Raw genomic sequence first — 17947 nt, 5'->3', positions numbered from 1 at the left:
TTTGTTTCAAAGGAAATTACATTTTCAAAAAACCCACACCAATATAAACACAATATTCAAACACTCTAAAACATTGGAAGATTTATGGGTTTACATTCTTCAGCAGGTAAAGGTCTTTATTGTGTTGTTTGATATCAGTCAGCACAGACATACCAGTACCTGGTAGAGTGCATTACTTGCAGACGTAAGGGAAGGCAAGGCAGGCAAACTAATGGTGAACAGCACATCGCAGCTTAATAAAAATTAGAGCTCTAATTAGCTGTCATATTACTTTTTCATAAAGTTGAATTTGACATGAAATATTAAGACCCTGACTGGTGTCATGGCTTTCTGTGGATCAGATTCCTCCTGACATTTAAATCTCTAGAAGGGGTCTTCTCTGAGACTTCTGTGAAGCGGTTCTTTGCCTGCTGGATTTATTACTGCTCACTAGAGTATCTGGAGGAGAAGGAAACAGAACTGGCTTCGTATTCAGGAAGCACGTTAGCAGCTTTCCTGCTCAGGAGGAAGAGAACAGACAACTAAAAAAAATCTTTCTGACATTGCCTTTTTTATTTTCTGAGTATTTTTTTCAACCTGTTTGTTCCTCCTATTCAGCTGAAATATTCCAAGATAATTCGAAGCTTTTTCTTAGCCTCAAGCTAAGCTGAATATTATTGTCATGAAATAAAGAGCATCTTCATCAGAGTCATTATGTGAATCCCTTTTTTACTAAGTAGCAAAAATTTAACATTTCAGTCTTCATTTCTTCACTGCATGGGCCTCCAAGCCGTGCTTCGACAAGCCTCTCCCCACTTGCCCTCATGCTTTTGCAGCTTCTCTTCACATTCCCAAGTGTCCTGCAGGAGCCCATCTGCTCCCTGAAACGTTCACCTCTGGAACAAGAACTTTTTACCAAAGTCCTCCCACTGGGTTATCTATATAGCTATTAATCTATAGTTGATCTGACATAAAAAGTACTGTGACTACTTTAAAACACATTGCCTCCATGGGACAGCTGCTTCTTGAAAACAGAGAATTATATTTGCTATCTTGTGAAATGACATAATAGATCACATTCTACTGATATTTTCTCTTTAGCCATATCTTTTTTTTCCTTCTAAGAGGATAAAATGAATTTGTCTATTCTTTTTGTGGCAAATGCTGCCTAAGGATTTTCTAAGATCTTGGGATTTTTTTGTTACCTGTTTTTTTCTCATAATCAGAGGAACTTGGAGCAAAGTGATGCTTTTCTTTATACCACCGTAACGACCCACTGCATATCTCTATGTTTATCCTTGTGCAGTGGCTGGACCAAGGGTTTGGACTGTCTGCAACAGGGAAAGTTGAATTCCAACTTGTATCCCCAGCTGTCAAAATTTAATTTTTTTACTACAAGTAGATCCCAGAAGTAGAATACTAGAAAATATAAGAACTCAGGGGAAAAATCTAGATAATCTTTCCAATCAATAAGTTCTTCTCCACTAAAAGATTTCCAATACATTCTTGCTTTAACAATATAGGTAGGTGGATGCAAAAATCGTACAGCTATTTAAGTCCTTGTACATGGAATGACATTTCAGCCGTTATGATCCAACTGTAACACTCAAACAGGGACATTAAATTTCTATTCCATAACGAATATGCTTTTGCTGTAAACTGTTAGTGAACAGAATACTGTTGCATTTTATTAAATAATCCACTCTCTTAGTGCATGGTCAGATGATATTTTTATTGTGCATTTTTATGTATGAACTGTGTTAGAATGCATCATATAACATTATTTGTCTTAATACTGGAAAGCTACCTTAAGAAATTCAGTGTCTTTTAAAGTTTTTTGTCCTGGTCAAGAAGCACAGTTGATTAAGGGAATATTGAGTTATGAGTGGTTTGTCACTGTTGATTGCCATTAAAGGTAATTTTGTTGATCAGTAAGCCTAGGTATCGGTATAAATCCTCATTATAGTTTGTCCATCATCTAATTTGGTTTAACTAATACAAGTAACACAGGTGGATGATTATGTCTTTGTCTTCACCTAAATATTTTACATGAGTCATGTATCCAGACACTAACTTCTTTCTTACATCTTATTACAATTTGTGGTATAAATTCAATTAATTGCAAAATTTTATGGTGCTTTTTCATAATCTTATCTGTTGAGAAGATAGTGAGAATAAAACATTTTCTTCTTTCTTCAGCCAAAGAAAGTGAAGGATCCTCTCATTAAGAAAAATAACACGTACACAGCTGCAGCTACAAGCTACACCCCTAATATTGCAAGGGACCCTGGGCTGGCAACCATTGCTAAAAGTGCAACGATTGAGCCCAAAGAAGTTAAGCCAGAAACAAAACCTGCAGAACCCAAGAAAACTTTTAACAGCGTCAGTAAAATTGATCGACTATCAAGAATAGCCTTCCCATTGCTTTTTGGAATCTTTAACTTAGTCTATTGGGCTACCTATTTAAACCGGGAGCCCCAGTTAAAAGCTCCAACTCCACATCAATAACCTCATTTATTCGTATAGTCCTGTTTTGTCTTTTGCTCTGGGAATTGCTTCCCGTTTTCACATACAGTAATTCCCATTTTCTTCATTGTCTCTGTCTTAAAGAAAATAAAGGTTTCTTTATTTAACAAAAGGTAAAATATATCTGTATATTTAAAAAACCTGTGTATGAGGGAAAGAACAATATGAATTATATACTTCAGAAAAGTGATTCTGAAAATGGGAAAGAAAGAGTTGTAGAGTAATGAACAAAAAGGAAACCATTTGTAGATAGCTTAGTACTGAATGTCCCCAGAAGGTATTGTATATGTATGTGAAAAAGATATTTTTATTCAAAGGATTGTGGGGAGTGGGAAGATATTCTTTATGATGTTCCTGATGCACATACTATACCATACCATTTATTCAACCACTGTTTATAATCTTTTCAAGGATGTAAAGCTTTACATTTGCTGAATCCCATAAGATACGTTATTTTCCTAATCCCTTTTCTCCTCTATATTCCAGACCACCTGATTTACAATATTAAATGGTCTTTAAAGAAAAAGGAAATCTACTCACTCTAGGTACAGTTTGTCACTGTATAGCACATAAGATCTAATGGTAACAAATGCTTTAATCTGCTGTCTTACTGCAGTCTTGTTCTAAGCATTAAGTTGTCACTAGACTAGATTTAAACCAGTTGCACAATCAAGTGCAGATCCCAAGTTCCCTTATCACCTGTGTAATCCAAACTATTCCTGGATGCTTTTACAGATAGCTTTTACTCATCACTAAGTTTTAGAGAGTTAAAAAAACCAATTTTTGCAAGCTCTAGATATGTTGAATGTATTCTTTTATAAAATGATACATTAAAAAGAAGCTTTAGACTGAGATTTATGGGTAGCAGAAAGACAAAATATAGTATTTAAATAATATATGTAAATATGCAGCATGAGATTGTACATTTTTTTACTTTTTTAAAGTTGTGTTCTTAAAACATTGTGTAGGATTCACCTCTTAGCTCTTAATATGTTGTTAAATTCCCAATAAAACATATTTAGAGCCTGAATAAAAAAAAAGTGGTACTGGAAAGCCTAAAAAAATAAATACGCAGAAAGTGCTTGGAATTAATTCCATTTGTAAAGTGGTTAAGTGTACAGTAGCTTGCAATTTGACAATGTCATCCAATGTATACTATTAGATTAATGACTGGTCTGCTCAGGTCATGCATAAATACTAAAGTATGGAATTATATTTGGTAGGTAAAAATGGTGAAATATTTGTTAAGACAGAAGTTCATCTGTATATTACTGCTATATTTGCTGATACATAACTGTTACAATAAGTGATGTAATATATGTAGCATTAAATACAAAAAAGTCATACATAAAAGAATGTACAGGAAAATAGATTTTATTGAGTAAACTTATTACATTTCATTTTTACTGTAGCAATATATTTGTAGGAACAATATGTAAGGGCTTTAAATACAAGATGTCCATTTTGCAGATATTGTGCTCCCTTTAAAATAAATTCTAGTCAGTATCATTACTGCTGATTCTTAGAACTAAAATTCCAGATAAAGATTTGTCAAAGAGGTGGGAAGAATGGTGGATATTTGCAAGCATCAATTAAGAAAACGTAATATATGCTATTGAATGAATTTTAAAACAGCGCTCCATGAGCCTCCAGAGAAACAGCTACTGAGAGTCAAATTTCATAGGCAATGTTTTCTAAACTCTTTCTGAATAAATCAAAAAGTTGACATTATCTACAAAAGGAAATAGTTAATGTTTTATTTAGAGAAGATTTTTTTTTTTTTTTAATAATGCTTCATTGTCTAACACTTGGTCCTGTCTAAACTTGATAAGTTATCTGATTGGAGCTTATTAAAAGGGGATGTTTCATCTTCTGGTATCATGTGTAGATATATGTATAGAAAAAAATAAACTATGGCTCTTTAACTTCTGTGTACTTGTTTATCTTGTTATTTTTGGCGTTAAACTAGTGTGTTCATTTAGGGCATTTTACCTTTCTAGCAATTCATAGCTACCTTTTGGTCTGCATTTTGCACATTAGATGTGAATATTACTTAACTAGTCTGCTTTTTGCTATGCAATGATTGCATTATATCACCTCTTAGTTAGTCTATGCCAATAGTATTCTACTGTATAAACTTGATTGCACAGTTGATCAAAGACAAGGTATTCTCTATGTAGCTTTTTTACAATGCTTTGCTAAACCATGTAATAATAGTAAGTCTTCCTTGAAAATAATGATACACTCTTATAGAGGACAGTTTCTGTTTACTCCTGGGATAATTTTAAAAAGATGACATTGAATGTTTATTGCACCTCAGTGCAGTGATGTGGCAATAAAACCTAAATCTAATAGAGGTTGTTTATGGCAGAAGCATGTATTGCTTTACAGAGTTTAGCAAAAGCTCTTTATTTTATGTCAGACTGTAATTCTATTATAATAATAAAGCTAAAAATGTTCAATAATGAAAGTGAATGTTTTACTTTGGTTTTCTTTAGTTACTGCCTTTTATGACACATTGCTTGATAAACTGCTATTCATTCAAAAACGTAGTTTCTTCGGATTTGGTAATGAATGCAGTTTTAGTAGATGTAATTTTCTGTCCAGTGTTTTCCAGGGACAAATATAACAACAGGAATGTTTCCAAAATCTGGTTTGACATTCAAAAAAGATAGTTCAGGCAGTACAATGTATATCCAGTAAAGCAATTAATTGAATCAGATGAACAATTGTTAACGTTTATTACCACAACAATGAATATGATATAGGGTAGGAACAGAACAAAGTGCGTTGTCTCCCAGAAAAAATGGCAGATAAACCAGAGAGTGAGAGTAAAAATGTGGGTATTTATGTTATAGATTTCACTGTTTAAATAAAGGCATCAATCTAAGAAAGACTGTTAGAAGAGAACCTCAGACTGTATAAAATAATATTATTTCACTTAATGGGTTGTGGGGATAGCATTCAAACAAGCATATGTATAGCTTGAAAATTTCAATTCTCAGCTCTTCATTCTTTCCCACATAGAAAAATACAGAGAGAGGAAAAGCCATTTCAGTCCATTCAGCCCTCAAATTTTCTTGGAAAAGTTCCTGGAAAGCAAGGCTCATACTCTTATGTAGGGGTAAACAGCCAATTGGAGACATACAGTTTTAGAAGATCCAAAGCAGGAAAGGCTGATATAAGTGTATATATGTATATAACAATATTCATAGTGTTCTTAAGTATGAATCCTACAGCATTCTTCAAAATGGAAGGAAAGATTGTGTTAATACAGGCTCAGATTCTATTAACTTATTATGCTTTCCTCTATTTTGAATGAGAATAATGCAGTTGAATCCCTGTTCCTTGCCTCCTACTACTAACACCACAGAGATGAATCCTTACGGAAACCCACACAGGATTTTCTGGAGAAGTATGGTAAAGAAAGTGACAAGTGACACTGTTTGAACACCCACCTCCTATGTTCACATGCCAGATGTAGAGCATACATGGGGATTCTCACATCCATCTCCTTTGTCACTGCTCAGACATTTTTAGGCAGAATTTTACTCGAGTAAAATGAGTGAAAATGTCTAGATGCAAGAGGATTTGACTCAGAGAAAAATATATAGCACTATTCAGCTCCAGAGTGGAAGAACAGCCTCGTCAGATGACAGATTCACAGGCACCAGACAGTCCAGTATGACACCATGACATGGCATTGCTGTTTGCTCTGATATTACATCAGTTCAAGAAACTTCTCCAGTTTTTCTTGGATCATCCCTAGAAGCTACTGCGGGGCTTTCTTAATGCCCAAGAACTTTTTTTACACCACCACCAACTTTCTTAATGACATTCTTTCTCTTGGACTATGAGAGACCTGAAAAAACTGATTTCCTTTTGTCTCTATCTCCTTCTATTTTTCACCAAGATGGTAAATAATAAAAGCTTATGAAATACCCTAATGGCTAGAAAATGGGGCACACATGCTTCAGGGAGCAAATAGTAAGAGAACCTCTTTTAGCTTGTTCTTTGTATCTGAATGACTGTCCAAATAAATTAGCGTGACTGGGGAAAGTCAAACTTTTTCCTTAGAGGCGGTAAAAATATCAGTCATACTTTAAAAGACAAAAACCCAAGATCTCAGACTTTCTATAGTAGATCCACAGAAAAAAAAAATCCTCCTGCCATGCATAAACATGACATAGCTTAAATAAAAATGTGTTTGCAGTCTTATCACATGAATTTTGCAAGTGAAATGTATTATCAGCTTGTCAAGCTGTTGCTGTCATGTTGCATCTGATTACAAACTACGTCAAATACAACAAGAGAGGTAAAAGCCTTGAAATGACAAGTTTCTATAGATTCATTCACTCTGGCTATAGGCGCATCCAAATAGGCAGGATGACTTCACAGCTGCTGATAAACTTATTCGATTAAACTGCTTTAGGGCATTTGAAGATGCTCTGAGTAGATTTTACACTTGCAGCACAGCTGTTACATGCATTTGACCCAAAGACTAGAGACATTTTCCCTCAAAAACCTGCACACAGACAGATTGACCAGCAAAGTGCACTGCTTCTCTGAATGTGCTCTCAAGAGAGGAAAGATGTATTGGCTGAACTCTTTCTCCAATCAAGGATATTTGAATGCAGATATGATTAATTTCTTTCCAAGGGTCCTTATATATGAAGTATTTAATTAATCTCAAGTTGTACAAGCCTAAGTATCTGAACAAGGCCTAAGCTGATAAATTTGTTTAGGAGTGGTTTGCTACTGGCTGCCCAGAATGCACAATCTTTGCTACATGGTAGTTTTACATGTATGCATCATCTGCTCAATAATAGGTGACTAAAGTGCTACTATGCAATTAACACAAATTCCTTAAAAAAAACCCACATACTTAGAGGTCCTATTCCATTACTGCCTGTAGCAGCAGAACAAGTGGCTTGTAAGCTTCTAGGACTGCTCTCCACTGTAGTGATATTTATTAATATAAAAAAATTTACCACACAGATATGAAAAATTTCAGAAAAAAAAAAATCAAACAGAAGAAAATCTTTCATGGTCATCTAAAACCAAACCCAAAACCTACTGAAGCTACAATAGAAAGATCTTTCTCTTAAAGTAAATTACTTTTTAATGAAATACCTTACAAAAACAGAAAAATGGATTTCAGCCAAGAATCTTTTAAATGAATGCACCTTCTGAATAAGAGAAAAAGCCAGTAGAGGCCACAGTAAAAATCTCTGCCAAGTGTTAAGACCTGTTGTGGGGACATAAATTTAAGAAAAATAACATTTTTCAATTAAACATAATCAACTAAATTAAGAGGCCATCCCCTTTTTGGATGAAATTGTTCATTTCAATAGCTTTAGGAGGCATTTTAGACAGGGTTTTTGCTTTGATTTTGTTTTTCTACAAAAACCCATGAAATTCAACTTCAGCTTTTGTCTTTTACCTGCCTGAGGGGCTATGGAAGGCATGAAGAGGTGAGGGACACAGTTCACAAAGGTAATGGTGCATACCTCAGGAAATAATAGTGTGGGAGTCTTAGATCAAACATTAGCTTAATGTGGCAATGTGAAATATAATTGTAACTACACACAATGCTCAGCTAAGCCTCATGGACATAACAAAATGATATGCAGATTAATGTAAAACTTTATGGACTTGATAGGATTTTGTTTCTTCATTTATGTGAGACAGCTAAATCAAACTTTAAACTGCTACATACAGCTTACTCACAAGACAATATCTACTGTCAATCAACCTGCTGATTTCTGCACATTTCTATCATCTCCTCCCTAGCTTGCCTCACCAGTGCCTGATTTGTAAGGAACTGGGCTAATTTAGACCAAGCAAAATGGGGCATTGGGTCAACAGGGCCTTTACCAGCTTATTTGTGACTAACCTCTGTCCTAACTATCTTGTCTGTGGGAAGATAAAGAAAACATACATGAAGTAATTAGAGCAACACATCCCATTTCCACAGGTTAAAAGGACAGAGTGTGTATTATGCGAGTAATATATGTACTGATAGAATGTTTAGCTAGCTGCAAAGACACAATTTTCACACTTGAGTGCACTTCTCTTACATCCATATCTAATCTCCTCCCCCAAAAGATAGCCAGATTCCCAGAGAAAGCAAATCATTTTGCAGTTCCATGTGATACTTCCAGAGGATCCCAGCCATCATTTCACTAGCAGCTTTCTAAGAATGCATAGGAGTTGTGTTCTGGTCACTGAGTAACTGAATCTCAATGGTTGTGCTCATTTTGTAAGTGACTCTAACCTCGGCCTTCTCTTCCAACAAATGTGGTTGGGCTGAAAATGTCCACTTCCATTTAACAGTTTTTGAATGGAAAAATTTTTTGCTTGCAACTCTCAAAAAGTATAAAAATTGAGAAAATTAATTTTAAGAACACTGAGACAGAAAAGATCATTATGGATAATATAGAAAACTGGTAAACCAGAAAGTTAAGTTTTGGATGTTTAGCATAGCTTTAGTCCTGATGATTAAGGATCCATCATCCACCCCCCACCCCCAGACAGCATTGGCCTTCTCCTAACAAATGAGTTAAGGAAACAAAAAAACCCACCACCCTTTCAAGTGGATATGATCAGAATTAAATGAGTGCTTGATGCTTTTGAAAACCTCACCCAGTATTGTTGACCAAGCATAGAATGACTTTTAAAGCATACTGGTGATGCTAAAAAATAATTACAACAGAAAGCAAGAAAAAGATCATTATATTTTGCAGCAAGTTCTGCTAACAAAATTTTCTCAGTCTGGATTTTGCCTGAGCATGAGGCTAAAAATCTTACTCTTGCAGACACATGAACAGTGCCCTAAATGCTTAAGTGGTAAACCACACAAACATGGGTTTCTAGTCTTTGAAAGAGAAAAAATAATCCTGGTTATATTCACACTGCTGCAAAAGATTTTCCTAATTATATAAACGAGCTTGACATTTATATTGAGAGTTGTCACAGATCTGCATGGAGCCACTGATCAGACAAATTAGAGACACAAGTTAATTATTGCCTTCCTGTATCAGGCCTTGGGAATAGTAATGGCAGTAAAAATAACAGAACTCATGTAACTCAATTCTGTAAAGTATTTCTATCACATTATTCTAGAACTGACATAATTTATCTTTCAGTACAACTTTTTTTCCTAAATATTATCATTGGTTAATAACAAAGTAAAGGATATAAAAAGCAAGAATATTAATTTTGTTAATATAAAATACCTTAATATCCTTAGGTTCAAAGGGAATAAGCAAACTTCAAGAAATATGACCATATACCTAAAGAAAAGCAGTTTTATCTGGCTACTGCAAGAAGTAAATGAAAAGAAGTCTATAAATAAACATGATTCATTTATTTATAAATGTCTAGAGATAAGAAATAATAATAATTCTCTAGTGTAGCACAAGCTGACATATTTATTACTATACATAGTGTACTTAACAACAAGAGTTGTAAGACAACAGGCTGTTTTACTGCTGCCTTTTAATGGGAATTACATGAATAATGAGTCTCAGGAGGCACTTACCAGTGATAAAGGTAAATATTGGCTCTAAAAAATGTCAGACAAGCTATTATACCTCTGTATTGCAAGCAAGCTATACAGATTATTAGCTATTATTTTGTTTTATTATATCTAGTATTTAATAGCTGGGAATGCATGTTTAAAAGATAAAAAGACTGATGATATCAGAAGGTATAGTCAGTGCAAACGGCAAATAATCATCCATTTCTCTTCAAATCATCACTGTGGCTGGATGGTGTGCATTGCTAAAGTAAAGAAAGCTTGCTTCAAGGTCAGCACAGTGAAGGATCTTGAACAGAAACCAACACAGCAGAAACTAAATTGTAATAAATACATCATGTCCCCAATCCCACAGTATAGTAACAGAAAGGAACTTGCCTGAGATTTCAGCTCTGATGCTTGAGGCTTTACGCAAAGAGTGCCAGCACTTTGCATGGTTAGAATGGATACGCTCATCAGCGTACATGGAGAAAAATAAGGACACAGAAACTTTGGCTATACAACACCAGAAGGAATTGAAGGCAAGAAGGCTTTAAAGTCAGGGATGAAGCAGCTTAACACAAGCTAGGGGAGGCTGGCAAGCAGTGAACACGTGCATCCGTATGATGGGGCAGGAGGTGATGCCACAGCTGCCACTTCATGACTCCTGGTCAGGCCAGGGCTTTGGCAGGAGCCAGTACCTGCACGACCAAACAGCCCAGGCAACGTTCACCTGCCCACTGCACTGCCCAGCTTCCCCGACCAGTCCCTGCCATGGCCCAGACAGGTGTCCTCGCAGGAGTGACCTGACACAGAGCAGGATTGCACCTGCCAAAAGTTTCCGTGGAAGATCCTAAGCCTTAGTGTGAGGCTGTCTCTGTGGTCCCCTCAGAAGGGACATTGTGGCACCGGCAAACAATAAGACTGAAAAGGGCTGCAGAAGGTTGTCCTTGTCCTCTCTTTGCTCCAAAGGGAGACCAACAGCCCTCACAGAAATCATCATTCTCTGACTGAAAAATTCTTATTAAATGTGCACTGTATTACTATGATAATTTCCACAGTTAAACTACTGTGCTTCAGAAAGGCCAAGCAGCCATTAACATTGGATGTACGCTGAGATCACCCCTCTGTCCAAGAAACTCAACAGAATTCCACAGGTGAAATAAAAGGCAGATCAGACTACAACCTGTTGGTAACAGTAACTGCTAACTCAAGATGCCTGGGATTTAGGAAACTGCTCATCTAAACATAACTTTCTGTCCACTTCTGCCCAAAAGTAAAATATTCATCATGGCCACACCACCATAACTCAGGTGATAGAGTCCAATGTTTTAACTACGGTTTAACTCTCCAAGAACCTAGACTACTGAGTCTTTTTTGGGGTGAATGTGGATAAATCCCTTATCCTGTAATTCCTTTGCTTCACTGGTGAAATGGTGATAATGATGCTGATCTGCTTACAAATGCTCTGAATTCATACGTCCCTCTTCAAACAAACGAAGGTTAAGAAGAATAATTATCTTGCATTTCACTGGGTTTGAAGAAATCAGGCAAGGATCCACCCACTCTGCTCTCCCAGACTTCTTGTGTGGCTTTTAGATTCTGCTGAGAAAAAATGTCATATAACAGCTAGGTATTACTGCTATTAGCTATAACAGCAACAAGAATCTGTGGTGAGTGATTGAGACTTCTCAGCAGTGACTGTTGTACAAAGAGGTAAGATGCAGATAATTAGAAAAAAGCAAGACAGAAATCTCACCACAGCAATGGTTATGTTTATGTGTATTAGAAGTCTCAGCAATGGAATGTGGTAGCCAAAAGTCTAGCCTGTACTAGATGACAGTGTACAAGAATATTGCGGCTAAGGTAGTTTTAAAAGGGAATTTTAAATAAATCAAGAACATTTTGTGGAGACTTCTTTTTATCCCAAGATGTTTCTAATAAAAAAATCTAAGATATTTGAGATAAATGGTTCTCACACAGTTTATGAAATTCTTAGCAGAAGTCTAAAATACATTCAGATCATCTTTGGGTTATGTACTTACAGGGCAGACACATTCCCTGTCTTGCAGGGGATTTCTTCATAAAGAAGAAAGTTTCCTAAGTTTGAATAGCCTCTGTGGTGACTGGTTCCCAGCTGTAATATATTTCAAAAGAACTGTCTCAACTCTCTCTACTCAAGAAGCTGTCACTTCTGACATCCCAGAAATCACCAGGCTAACTTACATTTCTTCTGACACTCATGCCACTGCTGGTCAGTGTGGTGCAAGAGGTCAAGGGGCATAGCTGTGAAGATATGCCAAGATGAGGAAAATCAATTTTGGAGCCCAAACGGCAAAACTACTGATGCAGAAGACTACTAAATACAACCAGTTGCCTTATGGCACTTGAGTCTTCCAAGGAGAACACCATGAGGCTGCTGTTCAGTAAATGTGAAATAAGGTCTTATGGCAAGTCAGAAAGAATAAGAAATACTTTTTTTCCATTGCTCTTAATTACTATTTGCTTGGGAAAAACAGTAGAGTATATATCTGTATAAAACACATTAAAAATATTTCTATGGCTAACATTACAGAAAGAGTGCAAAACCTGCTGACCCCTAGACAAATCTGCATCAGCTCTGGGACTCTGCCAAGGGCAGAATGTCCTTGGGGAGAAATAACTGTCTTACACATGTATATTTAGAGCTTAAATTATGGGGTAATGAGGGGGATCTCTCAACCTTAATGAAACAGTCCTAAACCTCTAATAAAATTATTAGAATGCTGTTAATATATATTTTTTTAAAATGCAGATATATTTATACACACTTATATATGAATTTTCTCCCCAGCTTCAAGTGATTCTTCTTTCTGCCATAGCTTCAGTGTTAACTTGCACTTAAACTTTGTTGTTTGCTCACCTACCAACACAACAGGATTCATGTAGAGGATGCCATATTACATAATTCCCTGAGAAGTGTGAACAGTGTCACAATTCCTCCTCAACTTTGTGGAAATCAATGGAAAGTTTTGGGTCTGGCACCTCCTTCAAAACGACTTTCCTTTTTTCTCAAAGCAGTGAAGTATATTAGAAGCTCAGGTACAACATCCCACTACTCAATGGCTGCACCATCTGCTAAGATGGTGAGTTTTGATTTATTAAATTTAGTTTAAGTCTATTTATTATTTTCAGAGACTTCAGTTGTGAACCAGATAATATAATCTGAAAACTTCCCTTTTTTGCCTCATTGTATTTACTAGAATTTTGATAATATAGTACAAGATCCTCTAAAAGTAATTTTTCTGATATGGTATTTATTCTTGCCTTGTACATTTAAATATTTTCAGTTCCTGAAAATAACATGCTTGAGTATGACTGCTCAGTGCCACTGGGACACAGGCATGACAACCACTGTCACCAATGTACCTTCCAACCCCATTTCAGCTACCCAAGGGGAATACCCCTCTGATTTGCTGTGAATGCATTTGGCTGAGAGGAAGCTGTGAGCTTCAGCACAGCTGAGGGGAATCAATCTCTATATTTGTGACCTGAGCTATAACCACAATTTTAAATTAGCCAGAGTAAGCACCCCATGAATGATGCACATCTCAGTAACCCCCAAAACTTTGTTCGAATTGCCCATTTGCTATTCAAATGTATGAATGGCAATTATGTACCTAACCTGGAAGTCTGATTGTAAATGGATATTTCAACTTGTGATAGACACAGAGCTCTTAATTCTGCTTTGCTACGCTCATTTGCCATCTTTTCTTCCTCCTTCCTCCTCAAAGTAACTGTCCATATGGACATATCTAGTTTGACAGTCTTGGGGTTTTCTACAAACCTGTTTTTCAAGATGTGTTTACCTAGACAGAGTCATCAGTTGACCTAGCAAAATTAAGGTGGCCAAATGTGATCACTGGGCACAAGATGGTCAGATATCTCTTCCTTAACTGTAGTTAACCACTGAAATGTGGGTGCCTAAACAAGTTTGGGTCTTGGACCATGTAGGCTGAAATGTACTGATTTTTTACTCTCAACAGACCTTGTTAAAATAATAGATCACAGAAATACATTTCTGTGTGATATTACCAAAACATTTGAGCTAGAATTTCCCTGCAGATTCCCTCTATTTTGCTAAACCCTCAACTACTGCTTTTGTTTCACTCTTGCCAAAGCTTGTTAGGGCTACATATAGGGAATAGACCCAAGACAACAGTGAGATGACAGATTGTTTCATGCCACAAGGGACTGTGGGATTAAAAACCACAAAGAGCTTGTGGAAAGATTTAGTGGCTGCAGGCAACCTATGGCAGGATTAGAGAGCAATAGTCCTGGGACACCAGTGCCCCAGAGCTGTGACTTGTAACAACTGTATATGGCCTAAATGCTAAAAAAACTCCCATTTAGTCATCTCTGATCTAGTCAAAGGAGACAGTAAAACATAGAAAGGAATAACCCAGTAGCTGCTGCCCTCCTGCCCATTCTAAGCACCTTATCCCAAACTAACACTGCCCTTGGATCTGACAAAAAATTAGCTTTTAGAGTATTTTGTTACTCTGTAAGATGTTGTGACACATCACCAAACTAGATATTTGGCATGAGCACTTCCCCCCTCTTTTTTAAATATTGTTTTCCTCCATATGGTAAATTTTACTTGCACTCAAGAAATGGAAGAGAAAGGAGGGGAAGATCATGGCTTTCACTTTGATTATACTGGGAAATTACCACAGGTTTAACAGTTGATAGTCACCCCTGTAAGTATCATTCCTTCCACAAGCATCCAGCAAGGGAAGCAGTACTTTTCAAAGCTAAGGAGTGGGGAGGGAGACAAGGGTGCTTTCAGTTTCATTGAGTGAAATATCTCAGAAAAAACTTGATTCTCATTTGTGTTATGTGTCTCATTTGAGATCTAGCAATGCTAGCATCCATCTCTGTAAAGACAGTGGTTATTATATACCTCTCATTGGTCATGAGTTACAATTGTTGGTAGTATTTAAGGTCTTGAAGTGGTAAGCTATTTAGTATTATGACAAAGAATAAGATAACAGATATTTCTGACTAGATCTTTTAGACTACATTTTCCTATTGCAGGAAATGAGTTTGCCCCTAATGAGTGTTGAACAACTACTGGAATTTCCTTTAATTAGAACATGCTTACTGATCAGGTACTTTAAGCATCAAGCTTATCGGAGCCCAAGTCTTTATGAGCCAATAATGTGCAGTTGGAGAAACCTGAATTAGGAATATGCATGTACCATTGCTCTAGTCTAAACCAAGTAAAATTGCACCATATGATAGATAAGACTGAGCTATCAGTATAAAAAAAAGCCTGTTAAATACTGAAGTGTAAAATTTCATTGACTGTGCTCATAAGGCGCTTTTTTTGCAGATTTAAAAAGATACAGATGTACTTTATTTGGAGCAATATATTCTTTTTCTAAAATAACTGTGATGAGAAATTACAGGAATTTTCTTTCAAAGTGAATAGAGGATAAGATGCTATGAAAAGAAGTGTGGAAGTCTAAATACGATGACTAAAATGCAAGGTTGATAATGTAGTAATATTATTAATGTGGTAGCAAGTGATTCACAGGAAATAAATAGCTGACTGAAAAAAAAATCCTGCTCAAGTTCCATGAGTTACTAAAATTTATTATAAATATTAGGTATTCTGCTATATATAACAAATTCTCATATCTGTAGTCTGTCTTGTGTTTTATACTGAATAGTATAAAAAGTGTATTTTGTACAAAAGATAAAAAGATGAGCAGTGAGGCCTGCCAGGGAAAACAAAGCAGCAGCACAGTATTGGATTTCAGAGATTTGGCTGGAAAGTACCGAGAAATAAAAAAACCCCTATGTGCAAGAAAAGAAAGACTCAAAGATGCTTCAGCAGAAAGAAAGAGGGAACTCCCATCCCCCAGTAAAGAGACTTGAGGATGTTCATGTATATTCCAGGACTTCACTATTTAGCTGTATTTGTATGTCCATTTCAGATTCATGTTGAGAAACCAAGAACTAAGTAATGATTTCATCTAAGAAGTCAGGCGCCTCTCCAGCTACATCACAAAATTTTTGTTATTGTACTAATTGAGCCAACATGCATATAATTGAAATTGGATTTAATTCCTGATTTATTTGCAGGAAAGACATCTGGAAAAAAGAAAAACATTCCACCACCTTAATCAAGGTAATTGCCACTATCATCTCCTACCTGGCCAAAAAATCTGATGTGAAACTGCAGCCCTAATTAGGAAAATCAGTTTGAAGCATCCAGCATAAACTTGCATTCAGAGGAAATTATGTGGGTTATAGCTGTGGGCTTTTTGCACCTCAGCATTGAACAGAAATGTGAATAATTTGATACAGTTTGTAGGTTGTGAGTATGATGCTGAGTCATGTGTGAAAAAAAGTGCATGCTGGAATCAGGCTGGGATACAAGTGAAGTAACATTTTCAACTGTAGAGAAATAGAGGATTTCAGGGAGATTCAGTGGCCCTATTCATAAACTGGGTTGCAGTTTTTAGCCAAAAATCTATCTTCATAATCTTATGAGGTGATTAAAGACAAAGCCTCAATTAATGAGGACTGTTATAATATGATTTGAAGTGGATTATAGTATCATTTTACTTCCTGGGTTTAGATGATGGAAATAGCAGATGAGTGCAGAGACAAATAGGATAAAAGGAAAACCTACAAGCCCAAACTGGGAAGATAAAACAGAAAAGGAAGTGAGAAAATTACTGACATGAGGTCTAGGCTTATGCTGTTTATACTGACCAGCGCAGCGATTTGGGAGCTACTGCTGAAAATTTACAAACTTCAATCCAATGCAATGCTGTCATGAAGGAGGAAAAAAACTCCAAAGAGACAGAATTGGAATATCAATAAGAAAAAGAATTGGTGGTGGTGTCTATTTATTCTCACCTACAGCACTGCGATGTAAATAGAGAAATCCTGTTCATCTCTGAATGAGAAAATTCCGAGTTGGAACAAGGAATGAGAAGAGATTACCCAGCAGTGACTGATTAGTGTAACTAAATGCACATCCATTACTTAATAATAATCAGAATTAATTTTTAAAATATAGTAAGTTAAAAAATGAAAAAGCACCTCTGATAGAAAAGGAAAGATTAAACTATGTGGCAACAAAGAACTCTGTGCAGTAGTTCAGACAACTAAACGTAAAATGGTATGTTACCTGTTTCATTATGAAGCAGTAATCAAGCAAGTTAACTAGACCAACTAATATTATGCAGCAAATTCAAATTAATCAGTCTACTGGGATATTTTCTGTAAAGATAGAATTATTGTTTATCAGAAGAGCCACATTCCTAATCCAAAGTAAAGGAGATTAATCTGCTTCATTACAAATCCTGCTGACACGCAAAGTGTAAACCTCTAAGGGCTAATTCTTGTTCATTTTGAGACTGCTGAGCAGCATACAAGCAAACTGGTCTGGGAGTCCTCATTGTGTGTCATCTTGATTGATGACCAGTTAATTCCAGTTAAAAGAGATATTTGTAAACACTTATTTCGATATAAATGCTTATTTGGTCCACCTTGGCTGAAACATGAGTTTCAGCCAGCACAATAGATAGTCCAGAGCCCCAGGCAATACTGTGGCTTACTTGAAACAGACAGCTACCATTAGCAAAGCAAGAAAAAGAAGGTTGAAAGGAGAATCAGACACAGATAAGAGGAGAGCAGATCAATATCAGAAAGAGAAGCAGATCTTCTGAGTCTTGCCCAGTGTCTCCTCTATATGATATTGTATCTCCATCATACTCAGAACATAAAATTTGTATCGTAGGTTCTCCTTTTTTGATTTTCTCAGTGTCCCAATCATTGCTTTTTTCCTTGTCCTTGCAGACACTGGAAGATAGCTAAACAACAGACTGGATGCTCACTTTCCAGTTTTGCTGGAACAATCATCCA

The 17947-nt window shown here is 36.2% G+C and overlaps 1 protein-coding gene across 3 annotated transcripts in view; it reads left to right on the top strand.

Moving 5' to 3' along the window:
* GABRA1 (gamma-aminobutyric acid type A receptor subunit alpha1) overlaps positions 1-4975 on the top strand; it is a 48355-nt gene extending 43380 nt beyond the window's left edge. For all 3 annotated transcript variants that reach the window (XM_074884116.1, XM_074884114.1, XM_074884115.1), the window contains exon 10: positions 2179-4975. In XM_074884116.1, the coding sequence (XP_074740217.1) occupies positions 2179-2487 (309 nt within the window). In that variant the 3' untranslated portion in view covers positions 2488-4975. The remainder of the gene's footprint in view (positions 1-2178) is intronic.
* Positions 4976-17947: the final 12972 nt, after the last annotated feature.

Source organism: Strix uralensis, chromosome 14 (genome assembly GCF_047716275.1).
Source record: "Strix uralensis isolate ZFMK-TIS-50842 chromosome 14, bStrUra1, whole genome shotgun sequence".
Classification (NCBI taxonomy): domain Eukaryota; kingdom Metazoa; phylum Chordata; class Aves; order Strigiformes; family Strigidae; genus Strix; species Strix uralensis.
Note: the sequence above shows the minus strand (reverse complement) of the source record. Positions and strands in the feature narration are given on the sequence as shown.